This window comes from Podarcis erhardii (assembly GCF_964252035.2).
Source record: "Podarcis erhardii genome assembly, chromosome: 12".
Classification (NCBI taxonomy): Eukaryota; Metazoa; Chordata; class Lepidosauria; order Squamata; family Lacertidae; genus Podarcis; species Podarcis erhardii.
In genome coordinates, this window is record NC_138513.1 from 28,913,923 (window position 1) to 28,929,453 (window position 15,531).

General features: G+C 41.2%; 1 protein-coding gene across 1 annotated transcript in view; it reads left to right on the top strand.

The window, feature by feature from the left end:
* Nucleotides 1-10,836, top strand: part of SP4 (Sp4 transcription factor) — a 22,097-nt gene extending 11,261 nt beyond the window's left edge. Inside the window, exons 4-6 of the mRNA XM_081882053.1 lie at nt 4,656-4,887; nt 5,369-5,568; nt 7,042-10,836. Coding sequence (XP_081738179.1) covers nt 4,656-4,887; nt 5,369-5,568; nt 7,042-7,289 — 680 coding nt within the window. The 3' untranslated portion in view covers nt 7,290-10,836. The remainder of the gene's footprint in view (nt 1-4,655; nt 4,888-5,368; nt 5,569-7,041) is intronic.
* Nucleotides 10,837-15,531: the final 4,695 nt, after the last annotated feature.

Below are 15,531 nucleotides of genomic sequence, written 5' to 3' on the forward strand. Positions count from 1 at the left end.
CTAATTCAATACATTGTATTGGTCATTCAAGTTGTTTAGAACCACATTGCCACTTAGAGAAAAACATGGACCTCTACATTTGCTCTGGAGTTTTTGCAGGTGTTATTCACAGGGTGGAAAATGTGGCAGTTAGGTTCAGAGATATAAAGGCCTGAAATAAGCCTGGAGAAATGGTGGGTGTGTAAAAATTGGGTTTTCTGCTTTTCTGTTCACCTTTTTGTAAATAATGTTATTTGTATGGTAAATGTATATGTATATATGTCATTCTGCTGGCGTGTTGTAATGTGCTATTTGATTGCTGATCATCTTGAAAGTGGTGTGGGTTTCAATTTCAAAAGGAAAGGCCAGATATACTATGGTGTTGTGTTAGTTTTTTTAAAAAAGGAGACCAAAATAGATAGACAACTGAGTTAGGGAAGTATCTTATATATTGGGTAATAAATTTTCAAAGTAAAGTGAATAGAAGATTTAGTACTACTGTACAGTGGTACCTTGCAAGACGAATGCCTCGTAAGACGAAAAACTCGCAAGACGATAGAGTTTTTCATTTTTTGAGTTGCTTCGCAAGACGAATTTCCCTATGGGCTTGCTTCGCAAGACGAAAACGTCTTGCAAGTTTGTTTCCTTTGTCTTGCAAGTTTGTTTCCTTTTTCTTAAAACCATGCATTCAGGGGGTGCAGTTGCAACTTGACTTCGAGGAGCAACTCATAGCACGCGGTGTGGTAGCCTTTTTTGAGGTTTTTGAAGACTTTGGTGATTTTTGAAGCTTTTCCAAAATGCGTGCTTCACAAGACGAAAAAATCGCAAGACGAAAAAACTCGCAGAACGAATTAATTTCGTCTTGCGAGGTACCACTGTATTTTTAAACTTGTGTTTTTATAAGAACTCAGGGTAGGCAACATCAGTTTAGAAATAAATCAGTTGTTTGAATTAAAAATATATGCTTCAAAACACATGCTTAGTGACATAGCTCTAGCCATCTAAATCCAGTCTAATAGAAAAGCCTTCTACCATGTCCAACATCAGTTGACCATGATTTTTGAATAGACAATGCTGTGTATTCAATCTGATACTGAGTGTGTTCAGCTTTCACAGCTTCTTAGTTAGGTCTGTCAGCCCTGTGTGACTTATTCACAGTAGAAGTTAGCATCCATCTATATGGTTTGTTTTGAGGAAAGGATTGACCCAGGTACAAGAGTAATCTTGTTCTCTTAAACATCTTTCCTTCAACATAAATTCCACTAAAATAGTAATTAATTTCAAGTGATCAGGGATCAGGCAGATTGAGAAAACAGGTTTTTCACAACTTTTTAAAATGAGGGTGAAAGGATTATCTCTTGTCTGTTCAGCCCAAATTGAAGCCTTCTGATTCCAGCCTGGCTTGCAGTTTCAAAATTTGCTCCAGCTTTCTAAATTGATCTTCACCATCAAACCATATATCTTTCATGTAATCCCATAGTAAGCTTTGTGCCCAGGACATATTTCTTTGAGCATGCCATGGTCTTAAAGGATCATAAATACTCACCTGAGAGTGAAGTAATCTCTAGATGATCCATTTTAAACCAAGGACTGTTTCATAAATTATTTGAGGACTCCCCTGCCTTGTCTTCCAAGAAAAATACTTCTCAGTCAGTCTTGCTCACTAGAAATATAAAAAAAGAAACTAGAATGATGAGTCTTCCTTTCTTCAAACAGAGCACTGGTGATGACAAAAAATGAGCCTTTTTTCAGAATAAGAATAATTGTACCTTTCCTTTCACAGCAAGAGGTAATACAGGCTTTTGGAACAGTGCCCTCACTTTAGGTCTATTCTGTTTTGCTGTCTTTTCAACATAATTCTCTACCAAACCTACGTGTGATTGACTAAACTGAACCAGCCCACCAGTAGTGCTGATAAAAGTCCCCCCTCCCCATATGTTGCCAGTCTTGAGTCTGAAAAATTAGGGGGAGCTGACAAGCACCTGTTAATTCACAATACGTGGCTCATGGGCCATATTCAGTGAAGCATGTTGTGCAGGCATATTCTGTGTTGACTACAAACCAACCTTAGTGACCCTTTTCTTCAAAGTATCCATTAATGTTGATTTTCCCGTGTCAGTCACCAAGTTTGGAGAGATTCTTCTGGAGTTCTGTTGCAGCCTGCTCTGGATTTAATCATCTTGAATGCTTTAGTTTTACCTGAGACCTCCGGGTATAGGGTGGTACAGTGGTACCTTGAGTTACAAACACCTCAGGTTACAAATGGTTCACGTTACAAACTCAGCTAACCTTGAAGAGTTACCTCGAGTTGAGAACTTTGCCCCAGGATGAGAATGGAAATTGTGTGCTGGCGGCGTAGCGGCAGCAAGACGCCCCATTAGCGAAAGCATTCCTCTATTTAAGAACAGTTTCAGGTTAAGAACAGACCTCCGGAACGAATTAAGTTCGTAACTAGAGGTACCACTGTATATGAATTCAATAAATAACAATAATGATGATACCTGCATAGTTGGCTGTACTATTTCCCACCTGTTTATCCAGATCATTTATGAATACATTTTAGTACAGTGGTACCTCAGGTTACATACGCTTCAGGTTACATACGCTTCAGGTTACAGACTCCACTAACCCCGAAATAGTGCTTCAGGTTAAGAACTTTGCTTCAGGATGAGAACAGAAATCGTGCTCCAGCGGCGCAGCAGCAGCAGGAGGCCCCATTAGCTAAAGTGGTGCTTCAGGTTAAGAACAGTTTCCGGTTACGTACGGACCTCCGGAATGAATTAAGTACTTAACCCGAGGTACCACTGTAATGGGTTTTACTTGCGCCTTGCTTGTGAAATTAAAACACAGTTCCATTAGGAAGATCAAAGGAAAATGAGTTATTTTGGAGAGCAGTGACTTTAGCAGTAGTCGTACCTTGGTTTTTGAACAGAATGCGTTGCAGGAGTGCATTCAAAAACCAATATGTGGCTTCCAATTGGCTGCAGGAACATCCTGCAGTAAATTGTAAGCTGAACTGGATGTTCGGCTTCCGAAAATCGTTAGAAAACCGGAACACTAACTTCTGGGTTTTGATCGTTCGGGAGCCGATTTGTTTAGGAGCCCTGAGCTCCTTTGGGAGAAAGAGTGGGATATAAATTCAACCAATCAGTGTTGGAGAAGATAGTCCTTCATATGATCCTATCGTCAAGCCATGCGAGGCTTTGGTAGTCATAACCAGCACTTTTAATTGTGCCCAGAAATGAACTTCTAGATGTTGACAAGCCAATCAAATGACTTCCTTTATTGGAAGTATTCACTAAACTCTAAAACTGCTGCAGCACATGAGCCTTGTATTCAACATTGAAATTTGAAGCTGATCCCACTCGTTTCCATACTGCAGATTGTATTTCTGTTCATAAATGTCCTGGAGGGATGAGCAGTAAGCTAGCCAAGTTTGCTAATGACATCAAATTGTTCAGGATGGTAAGAACAAAAGGGATTGTGAAACACTCCCAAATGAACTATGTAAAGGAGGGGAACAGGCATAAAAATGGCAAATGCAATTCAATGTAAGCAATTGTAAAGTGGCACACATTGTTTGCTTATGTGGTATGAACTGGTGGTGCCTTGATGAAAATGTCAGCCCAAAAAAAGCTTTTCTGGGAGGGAGAAAATTTGGTGCACTCCAAGAGATCTTGAATCTTCCAGAAAGTTCTGATGGCTGGCCTTGGAAATGAGGAATCCCATATTATTATTAAATTACTATGTTATTAAAACTGAGTATCTTGTATTATCTACAACTTTTAAGGTGACTTAACATTATTAAATTTACAGAGACCAGTTGAAGAGCAGCAGGTATAGGCAAATGCAACAGGTTTTATGCCCACAATTTCATTTATTTTTACACTGTACTACAGTGTTCGAAACTACCATTGTTCTAGGCACATTTTGCGACAGGGAATTTAATTAGCGTGAGCAGTTTCTGAGCTCTGGGCGCAGTACTGCGCTTAAAGATTTCAGATTAAAACTGCAGAGTGGAAGGAAAGGAGGACTTTTTTCTGCCTCCCCACTTCCAGCTACTGTCTGAAGACTGGAGAAGAGACCCTCTTAATAATATTGGGGGTGGGGGTGGGCAGGGGAAGGACTAGAAGACCACGTGAAAAATGAACATAATATTTTAGCTGCAGTTCATTCATTTTCAGCTTTGTATTCTTGTTATAAAAAAGCATGCTGAGACATTCCGTTGTTGTGCCCATAACCTAGGTTTAAGGTGCCATTTCGCTCCTAGCTTTCATATCTCAGTTTCTAACACTGCTGTACTGTACTAGTACCAACTTTTACAGTAGTGACTTCCAACAATGGATTCACTGCCCAAATTGGTAACTAGCTACAGCCATTCTGGCAAAGTGCCACCCTGGACAAGGAATTCAGCAATTTTGTAATCATGAGTTCTCCCTTAGCATTTGCAATTAGTATGACATAATTTGCAAGCCCAACTGTTTCCTTTTATATTAAAAAGGTGCTGGGTTTATTACCTTTTGGGAGAGACAGTTCTTCCAGCCCTAAAGTATTATGCATATAAATAAATTTAAGTGACTTTTCTCCATCTTACATTGGAATGAATATGATATTGAAACCATGTTGTGATTTTACTGTGATTAATTAAAGAAGTCACGTGTATTCTTATTTTGCAGGTCAACAACAAGGACAGGATGGAGGCGTAAAAGTACAGCAAGCTACACCAACTCCTGTCACTGTAGCAGTAGGAGGCATCACAAATGCAGCCATTGGTGCTGTTAGTCCCGATCAGATAATTCAGGTGCAGTTGCATGAAGCCCAGCAAGCTTCTGATCAAGACGTGCAACCTGGCAAAAGGTTAAGAAGAGTTGCTTGTTCATGCCCTAACTGCAGAGAAGGAGAAGGAAGGTAATTCCCATAATAGCTGTAAAGTGCCAAGCATCTCCGGGCCAACGGTGATCCTTTTGCTCTTGCATTTCTGTTCCTGCTTTGAACACTGAGTAGGCTGTTGTTTTAAACATTTTTTCCATCTCATTAAAAAATCATTTCCCAATGATCTTTAACCTTTTTACATGCCCACAACATATGAAAAAAGTTCCCTCCATTTCCAACACAAATCTGATTCTGCTTTATACATCTTAGCCAGTCTACTCGACTGTTCCTGTTGAAACGGGCCAGGATAATTTGTTTCATTCAATAATGTTTGCAACTGACCTGCCATGACCGTCTCAAGTCACCTTCCCCCGAAAGCAGGTGTTTGTGACTGGGCTGTTGCAATCTGATAGGGTTCAGGGTGGGGTTTTTCAGGAGTAGTTAGATCAAATTGTTTTTCTTAATGTGTTTTACAAAATTGTACTTTGGTTAACCATTAGTGTTTTGTGCTTGGTAGAAGCAGTAACGAACCAGGAAGAAAGAAGCAACATATCTGCCATATTGAAGGTTGCGGAAAGGTTTATGGGAAAACATCTCACCTCCGGGCACACCTTCGCTGGCATACTGGAGAAAGGCCATTTGTATGCAATTGGATCTTCTGTGGGAAAAGATTTACAAGGAGTGATGAACTGCAGAGACATAGGCGAACCCATACAGGTCAGTGAATAGTTTGTACAAATGTTTTAAAGTGTATTTTATCTTTTATAATATACTCATTGTGCTACAGGTATATGCGTTCTCATTTTAAAATGACTATAGAACTTAAAAGTGTTTCTCCTGATCAGAACCTTGCATAGGTAAGAATGCTTTCTTTTATCTTTCCTTCATCTTCCAAAATTTATCTGTCCTGAATCTTCTAACATTCAGAGGTAGAAAAACTTTTCTCTATCCACTTTTCTGTGCCACATGGAATTTTATAAACTTCTACCTAGTCACTTCTTACACACCTGTCCTCTAAACTAAAAAGTCTCAAAGGCTGCCAAAGTCCCAAACTCTGAAACGCTTCATCCCCTTGATCATTTTGGCTGCCATTTTTTGAACCTCAATGCCACTTACTAGGACGAACAGGAGGGGCAAGGCATCGGCAAGATTGAGGCAGCATGGTCATACTGCTGGGAGAGGCAGGTTGATTCTGCAGATGAATTCACATGGCTCCAGCCTCACTGCCATCTCATCCTCCCTGGTAAGCGACAGTGACACTGTTGCCTGGAGGCTGTTAACAGTTCTCTCCCACCAGCTTATGTCCAGTGAGATTACACCTACAGGAGACTTTCTCCTACAGAGCACAGTGATCAGTTGGTTAGATAATGGGTGAGATAATATCTGCCGTTTACTACTCCCTGAGACAGCTGGGACCACTGTCTCCTGCAAGGATGTGTCGACCATACCCTGGACCCAGGAAGCTCAATTGACAGTACAGTGGTACCTCCCGTTATGAAAGGGATCTGGAGGCCCAGCCGTATCCCGAAAATTCTGTAACTGGAGGAATTTTTCTGCGCACGCACGCGGCGCTGCAGAGCACTTCTGCGCAAGCGGCAAACCCACTTCCGGGTTTGCTGCGTTCGTAACGCAAAAGTTACTTTACCCAAAGGTAAGGTAACCCGAGGGTCCTCTGTAATTGATATGGACAACATTTACCATGTTAGGCACTCTGGTGGTCTCTTGAAGTTTTCTTAAGTGCTTATTTTCACATTCATGTCTTTGTAGATCAATGGAAACATCATGTAAAAAAGGGTTACTTGAATCTGTTCACAATGCTTGCATATATCAGTACACATTTTTAGTGTGAGAAAAGTCACGTGTAAAGGTTTTTAATTGATTTCCACATGATGAAAGAAAAACATCCTAAATCTTCCAGGAAACTCATAAAAGTAGCAATTGCTGCAGATAGTACTAGCACGTTAAACTAAATTCATGTATGGGTACACATGCATGTACACCAGTTGTTTCGCTGTGTGGCCCCATAAATTCATGCTTCTGGTCTTCAAAATAATACTTTTAGAAAGACAAAATTAAGACAACATAACAAGTTGAAATTACTGTAGCTATCCTGCTGATTGTAGCCAGATAATTGTCCCATAATAGAAAAATTAATTACTGAACAACTCGTTTTGTTTTTATCCCCAATAGGTGAGAAGAGATTTGAGTGCCCAGAGTGTTCTAAAAGATTTATGCGAAGTGACCATCTCTCCAAGCATGTCAAAACACACCAGAACAAGAAAGGTGGGGGAACAGCCCTCGCTATTGTTACCTCAGGTGAATTGGACCCTTCAGTTACTGAGGTGCTCGGATCTCCAAGGATTGTCACAGTTGCAGCCATTTCTCAAGATTCAAACCCAGCAACCCCTACTGTTTCAACAAACATGGAAGAATTCTGAAGGAACATTATTCAAATGCCTAGAGTTGCACTTAAGTTTACATACCTTTCAAGATACGAAAGTGGGCTGGTAAAAGTGTATTACAGAACAGGAAATCATGTAGTCAGTCTTGATTTCTGTAAGTATTCCAAGTTGGAGGACTAGCACAGGAAGTGTAATTTGTATAACAAGATTTAAAAAAAATCAAAAATAAATACAGGGCCAATTGTCATAGATAAATTATGGATACAGCAGATGAAGAAAAGGTTGCTTCCACACTGTACTAATTTATGTAGCTATATCACGAAAATGATTTTAATTGGATTTTCCTTCTCTTTTCGCATTATATGTAAATGTTTGTTGTAACAACAAACAGTACAAATATACAACAGGATGTCTGTTGGTTAGGGTTGTTTTCACATGAATGTCTCTGGAATTTTCACAGGAACTTTCTTTGTTCAAACGGCACAACAAAAACGCATAATAATCTAGTAAAGATGAAAACTTTTTGTTTCTTTTTGGTTTGTGAAACATATAGTAAACCTGGCCATCTTTGGTCATTTTTAAAAAATAATTCAGATGGCAGCATGTTACATGGTTCTGAGGTGCACCTCAGATAATTTTGGCCACTACATTATAGTAGTGTGTATAATGACAATCAGTAAACACAAATTATTCTCTAGGAGAGATAAAGAGATCTATAGAGCCAGTGTATACTGTAGCAAATATTAAATCTTAGAAATATATTGACATAAGTTTTAATTAATTTCTATGTAAAAGTTAAATATAGGAACCTATGTGATAAGTCCTATACTTTTAACACATCCCATTTCAAGACATGGGTGATCCATTGCTAAGCCTTGGTTAACTTCATTTATAAAAAGTGTAATTTAAATATTTAAATTTTATTAGAATACTTGGAAATGGTGGGATATAGGATATTGTAGTAGACCTCATGCACCAATGTCAACCTTTCGTCAGTAGCAAATACTGTGGTTATCATACTGAGTTTTTTAGACTTTGACATAACAGCCAAAGAAATGGATGAATACTTTCAACCAAAAATATGAATCTAAATTGTTTCTTTCATTTCAAAAACTACTGTCCAGGATCCAAAAAGCTATTTTTGGCTTGTCCAAAGGCACACTCAGTAAGGTTATTTGAACTGCAGGCCCTTGTGCCTTATCAGAAATTCCTTTTGAAAATCCCCTTGGTATCAAAAGCAGCTTGCTATATGGCATTGGGGGTTGCTATTTGAGAGGCTCAAGCCATAAGTCCCTTTGGAAGCATAGAGGTAGTTGCAAGTGTTGTTTTGCTTTGGTTTTGTTGTTGTTTCTTTTTCTTTCATTTTTTTTTTAGCCCATCAAAATCTTACATTCCCCCATCCCCAGTAGATAGGCTAGCAAATAAAATTATTTAAATATTTTTGTTGGATCAATAAGTTTAATTCTTCAGAAAGAAAACATATTTTAAAAATATGACTGTTGTATATTGGTAGAGGTAAGCTATTACTTCCTCAGTATGCATTTTAAGCCATTACAGTTCAAAAAGCACCAGTTTGTTTTTTGTCACGGATTCAGCTGTAGTCACTGACTACTAGTTAACAACTCGTCGCCCTGGACAAAGATGCATATTCCAGATGAGGCTCACAATGCAGGGATAGGGATGCACTTCCAGATAAACAGCTGCATCCATATCGGCTACACATGCAAATTATTGTTTTTGTGTGTAGCTCTGCTTTTCTAGATTGGGGCATCTGTGCAAATTTGAGTATACAACAGAAATATGGCCAAACGTATTTTGGAATTTAAAACATTTCCCATAGACATATATATTATATTTTGCAAATCCACCGTTTGGTAAAGATCACATGACTTTCTGGTTTTTATGTTTTTACACCAAAATATTTTGATGATGGAACTTGCAAGTACAGTGCAAGAAATTAATGTGTATCCTTTAAAAATTATGATTTATGTTTTTAACCTTATATAAACTATCAGTTTTGTGGCATTGCATGCATTTTTAAAGACAAAGATCTACCGTTTTGTACTGTGTACACTTAGGGATGCCCAGTGTAGTGAAATAGAAGCTGAAAGTCTTTTATACTTTCCACTTACATACATAGTAAAGAAAACAATTTTACACATTTCTACACTGTGGTTATAAGTGAAAGTTTCTTAAACCTTTTGTAGGCCATTTAACAAGTATTTCCATTTTAGTTGGGTTTTTATATATTATTTTGTATATTTTATTTAAAATATTTTCAGCTGATTTTATCTGGCTTTAAAACCTCAGACTCAATTTGATGATACATTTAATACAGATGACCATTAAGTAATGCTAATTATTATTATTTTAGCAGATCAGCTGCAGCATCAAACACATATTTTATCGTTAGGCTTCACAATCAGTGCTATAGAAGTAAAGCAAATAAAATGTTCTTAAAGAATCATGTTTAACTTAGTATTTTATTTTGTAAACCGAAGGTATGAGTGCTCTGCACAGCTGGTAAATATTCTTTTTTGCATATTTTATGTATGCAGATAGGAAATGGAAATTATTTTTTAATCTGCAGCAAATCCCTATTACAAGTGTATCAAAATCTGGTTGGCATCACAGAATCTGTGTTAGCAGGTGCACTTACTATTCCTGGAATTGGAAAGGTTTTAATAATCTGTTCTGCATACCATTCTGAGTCCACTTTTCAGTCTTAGAAGGATCGTAAATTTCAATGTCCTTTATTTGACTCAGTGGGATGTAACTTGTATGTAATAGGGCACAGATGTGCAGTAGTAGCTTATTTAATGCCACTTCACTGTTCATTCCCTTTGCCACCATTACAAGGTTTTGTTTTATCGTACTTATCAGTGCAAAGTGTAACTATCATGGTAGAACTCCAGTGTTGGAATAGGTTTTTTCTTTTCTTTTCAAAATGCTTTCTTGGGATAGGGTTGTGTATGTATTTCCTGATTACATTAGAAATTGGTGTTAAGTCATTATTTATCACACTGTTTCATGAGAGAAGTAATAAAAGTGTGTTATTTAGAAGAAAAGGTTTATTTGTTAAACTTAGGTAAGCATGATGTTTGGGTCCTATTTTTCAATTTTATAACTGTTTTATTGCAACAATATTTGTATTTAAGTCTCCCATTTCTAATGCCTTGTGATTTTTTTATGCATGTCACTAAATTGTCATCCCACAAAAATTGATGTGCAGCATAGGGTGTTAAATCTACATAAAGATTTTGAAACAGAAAAAAAAATAGTTGGTGGTAAAATTGTAAATGTTTTGCAGAAAACCTTATAAAAAGTTTTGTAGTAATATTTCACTTGTAAATTTTTTTGTAAGAAAAAGAGGGGGAAAGGGGGTGGGGAAGACAAGAAACACCCATTCTAGAATCTGCAAATTAATTCTGCCAGCAAAGCCTCTAAGGCATTAATTTTTACTATGCTAATTTGTATACATTTTGTGTGTTTTTGTGGATTTGAAACTAAAATTGTGTAGACGTTGTTGCCTGCAATAATACTTTGCAAGTAACCTATTAAAATTCTCTTGAGTTTGAATGTATGTTTATTTAAAAAAACTTGTATTTATTTATAATATTTGTATTGTGTGTACTAATTTAAAATATTTGAGTCCTATTTCCACTCATAGACTCAGTATTCAAGGTGGTGTATACATAAACAACCTTTAAAACATCAAGATTGTAATATGATAGTGTGTAAGCAGCATTGAACAAAGGGGGACACATATCCTAATAAACATGCATAGGATTGTGCTATAAAAGTAATATGTAGTTCAGCAGCAGGGAGACATATTCCTAATCAAGCACCATCAAAGTGTGAGAGCAGGTGTGCCCGCCATATATTTCTGAACTACAACTCCCATTAGCCCCAGCCTACTTGGCCAATAACCAGGGGTGATGAGAGTTGTACTTTAGCAACATCGGGAGAGCAAAGTTTGCTCACACTTCGGTTAGAACCTCAGCAATGTGGCAAATGTTTTATGTCTAGGCTGGGTCTTAGACAAAAAGGGTATTTGCATCTGTAATGAATGAGCCTCCCAAATGGATCTCCCATCTGCAGCTGTTGCAGAGGATGTGCTAGATTGGTGTCTTGCCTCAGTAAGAGCCAGAATGAGAGCCAATAAACAAGCTTAATCCAGACAAGACTGAGGTACTGTTAGGGAGTGGATGTGATGTGAAGTGCTCTGGATGGAATTACACTCCCTCTGAAGGAGCAGGCATGTCATAGTTTTAGGGTACTTCTAGATCCATTACTGTTGGCTTGAGGCTCAAGTGGCCACAGTAGCACCAAGTGCCTTCCAGCAGCTTTGACTGTGGTTCCAACTGTGTCCCTTTCTGGACAGAGGCAACTAACTTGTCTTTGCCCTGATAACCTCTAGGTTGGACTACTGAAGTGTGGCCCTTTAAGACAATTCAGAAACTGCAGCTGGTGCAGAATGTGGCACAACTACACTGGCTACCAATTAGTTTCCAGGCTTAATTCAAAGTGCCGGTTTGGACCTATAAAGCCATATGCGGCTGAGGCTCTTCTTCATGTGACCCATCCACAGGCAACAAAGAGGGTGGCCGTATGAGAATAGGCCTTTTCAGTGGTGCTTCTGTGGAATTCTCTCCCTAGGAAGACATTCCCACTGCCACCTTTATTTTTAGGTGCCAGGCAAATACTGTCCTGTTTATGCAGGCTTTTGGCTTTTAATTCAAAGGGTTTCAGGAACCTGTGGCCTTTTTTGGTATTGTAAAATCTGTTAACACCCGTCTCTTATTTTATAGAACCATTTTCAGGCTTTTATTGGTTGCATTTGTTCTAATGTGTTTTAATGTACAGTAAGTCACTTTGGGTCACTTTTGACCCAGTCAGTGGCGTAGCGTGGGTTGTCAGCACCTGGGGCAAGGCAAGTAATTTGCGCCCCCTAACCCTACCCCTAACCCTAACCCCCAGATGTTGCGCCCGGTGCGGCCGGCCCCCCCTGCACCCCCCACGCTACGCCACTGGACCCAGTGAATCAAATCAGCAACATATGTAGGATCCAGGCTGTTAAGACAGCCCCCGTTTTCTTTTTCAAAGAAAACCAGCAACAATAAATACTGGGATTCAAAAATCTATGAAGGCTGCTTCTAATAACTCAATTAAATGACTGTCTTTAAACAGCAGACAATCCACTTCACTCCTATTCCACATCACAAGCTGCTTTTGAAGCTTCACTCAGTTAAAGAAGCCGTTTATCACTGACAAACTGCTTAGTGGACAAATATGGGCAAGCCTTCCTAGAGGGAGATGAAGTTACGACTAACTTGCTAGTGTGTCAGGCGCAAGCCAGCAGTAAATCACACTGTGCGAGTTAGAGTTAACAATTAGCAAACACACAATCTGCAAAGGAGTGTCAGGCCTAATGAGCGCAGCAACCCATCTCCAATAGGTCTTGCCCCCCATGAAGCAGTTGCTGAGACTGAAGATCCCTGCCTCCCCACAACTGCCTAAGTTCATTCCTCTCCAGGTTTTTCCCCCCAAGCAATCGAAGACTGTGTCTGCATGCTGCCACCTCTCCTCTGCCCTTTTCATGCCTCTTCCCATTCTGGGAGACAAGTGGAGTGAAGATTTTGTTGCAGTAGGAGGAGACACTCATGACTCTTCACTAACCTCTTGGCCACCCTCTTCTGCTTCCATCTCTGCTTCTGGACTTCTCTCTGCCACAGACTCTCCTTCCTCACTTAGCCCTGTTACCTCCTCAGCATCTGACACAAGCATAGGCAAACTCAGCCCTCCAGATGCTTTGGGACTATAACTCCCATCATCCCTAGCTGACAGGACCAGTGGTCAGGGATGATGGGAACTGTAGTCTCAAAACATCTGGAGGGACGAGTTTGCCTGTGCCTGATCTGACACCTCCTTCCAGTCTTCTTCCTGTGGCCACTGGTCATGGTCCCAACATCACTCCCTAGGCTCTGAGCCTTCTTCCCTTGGTGTTTCCCCAGCTGGTACCTCCCACTATTCCTCTGTGCCCAACCAGTCCATGACACAATGTCACACAAGAATCACAGCACATCTAGCTCCTGAAGATTTTTGTAATAATATTACTGATAAAGGTAAAAAGGCAGGGGACCCCTGGATGGTTAAGTCCAGTCAAAGGAGGGGCTGTGGTGCTCATCTCGCTTTCAGGACGAGAGAGCCAGCGTTTGTCCACAGGCCATTTGGATCCCTTCCAGTCGGGATTCAGGCCTCATCATGGGACTGAAACTGCCTTGGTCGCACTGGTTGATGATCTCCGGCGGGCTAGGGACAAAGGTGAGAGCTGTTTCCTAGTTCTGCTGGATCTCTCAGCGGCGTTTGATACCATTGACCATGACATCCTTCTGGACCGTCTTGAGGGGCTGGGAGCTGGGGGCACTGTTATACAGTGGTTCCGCTCCTTCCTCCTGGGCCGTGTTCAGAAAGTGGTGGTGGGGGATGAGTGTTCAGACCCCTGGGCCCTCACTTGTGGGGTGCCTCAGGGTTCTGTCCTCTCCCCCATGCTTTTCAACATCTACATGCAGCCGCTGGGAGAGATCATCAGGAGGTTTGGGCTGGGTGTTCATCAGTATGCAGATGATACCCAGCTCTACCTCTCTTTTAAATCAGAACCAGTGAAGGCGGTAAAGGTCCTGTGTGAGTGTCTGGAGGCGGTTGGAGGATGGATGGCGGCTAACAGATTGAGGTTGAATCCTGACAAGACAGAAGTACTGTTTTTGGGGGACAGGAGGCGGGCAGGTGTGGAGGATTCCCTGGTCCTGAATGGGGTAACTGTGCCCCTGAAGGACCAGGTGCGCAGCCTGGGAGTCATTTTGGACTCACAGCTGTCCATGGAGGCACAGGTCAAATCTGTATCCAGGGCAGCTGTTTACCAGCTCCATCTGGTACGTAGGCTGAGACCCTATCTGCCTGCGGACTGTCTCGCCAGAGTGGTACATGCTCTGGTTATCTCCCGCTTGGACTACTGCAATGCGCTCTACGTGGGGCTACCTTTGAAGGTGACCCGGAAACTACAACTAATACAGAATGCGGCAGCTAGACTGGTGACTGGGAGCGGCCGCCGAGACCATATAACACCGGTCTTGAAAGACCTACATTGGCTCCCAGTACGTTTCCGAGCACAATTCAAAGTGTTGGTGCTGACCTTTAAAGCCCTAAATGGCCTCGGTCCAGTATATCTGAAGGAGCGTCTCCTCCCCCATCGTTCTGCCCGGACACTGAGGTCCAGCTCCGAGGGCCTTCTGGCGGTTCCCTCACTGCGAGAGGCCAAGTTGCAGGGAACCAGGCAGAGGGCCTTCTCGGTGGTGGCGCCCGCCCTGTGGAATGCCCTCCCATCGGATGTCAAGGCGATGGACAACTACCTGACATTCAGAAGACATCTGAAGGCAGCCCTGTTCAGGGAAGTTTTTAATATGTGACATTTTAGTGTATTTTTTATCTCTGTTGGAAGCCGCCCAGAGTGGCTGGGGAAACCCAGCCAGATGGGCGGGGTACAAATAATAAATTATTATTATTATTATTATTATTACAGGCAGCTTTCTGGGTCAGCATGACCAGCATGACTAAACCGCTTCTGACGCAACGGGACACCATGATGGGCGCCAGAGAGCACAGACATGCAGTTTACCTTCCCGCCACAGCGGTACCTATTTATCTACTTGCACTGGTGTGCTTTGAACTGCTAGGTTGGCAGGAGCTGGGATAGAGCAAGGGGAGCTCACCCAGTCAAGCCGATTTGAACCACCGACCTTTTGATCGGCAAGCCCAAGAGGCTCTCACATTTTTCTTCAGCTCTTGAAAACAAAAGTGCTGGTTTAATATTCTTCCTAGTCACTAGTGGACTGAAAAAACGGTAACAGGGAAGGAAACAAACCAACCACTGGCCAGTTTTTGGCGCACTTCCCTAATATTCTCCGTGAATCTGCAGCTTGCCTACTTCGCCATTTCAAAACTATGAGAAACTGAAGCCATTGGCTGCAAGTTGGGCTTCTGCGAACACCTGCCCAGAAGCACTTTGATAGCGGCACCCGCCCTTGCCCAAATGAAAACACCGTTTGGAAACCCTATAAAATGCATGCATTTTATCGAGTGGCTAGTTTTGCTGCCTTGGAGCGAGCCAGTCCATTTGCTGGTGGGGAGGACCTGCCAGTCTTCCGCGAGCGGGGGCAGAGACCCCCTGGAGGTGTGTCGCTAAACATCCGTGTGACGCATTTAAAAACCTTCGCCAGCC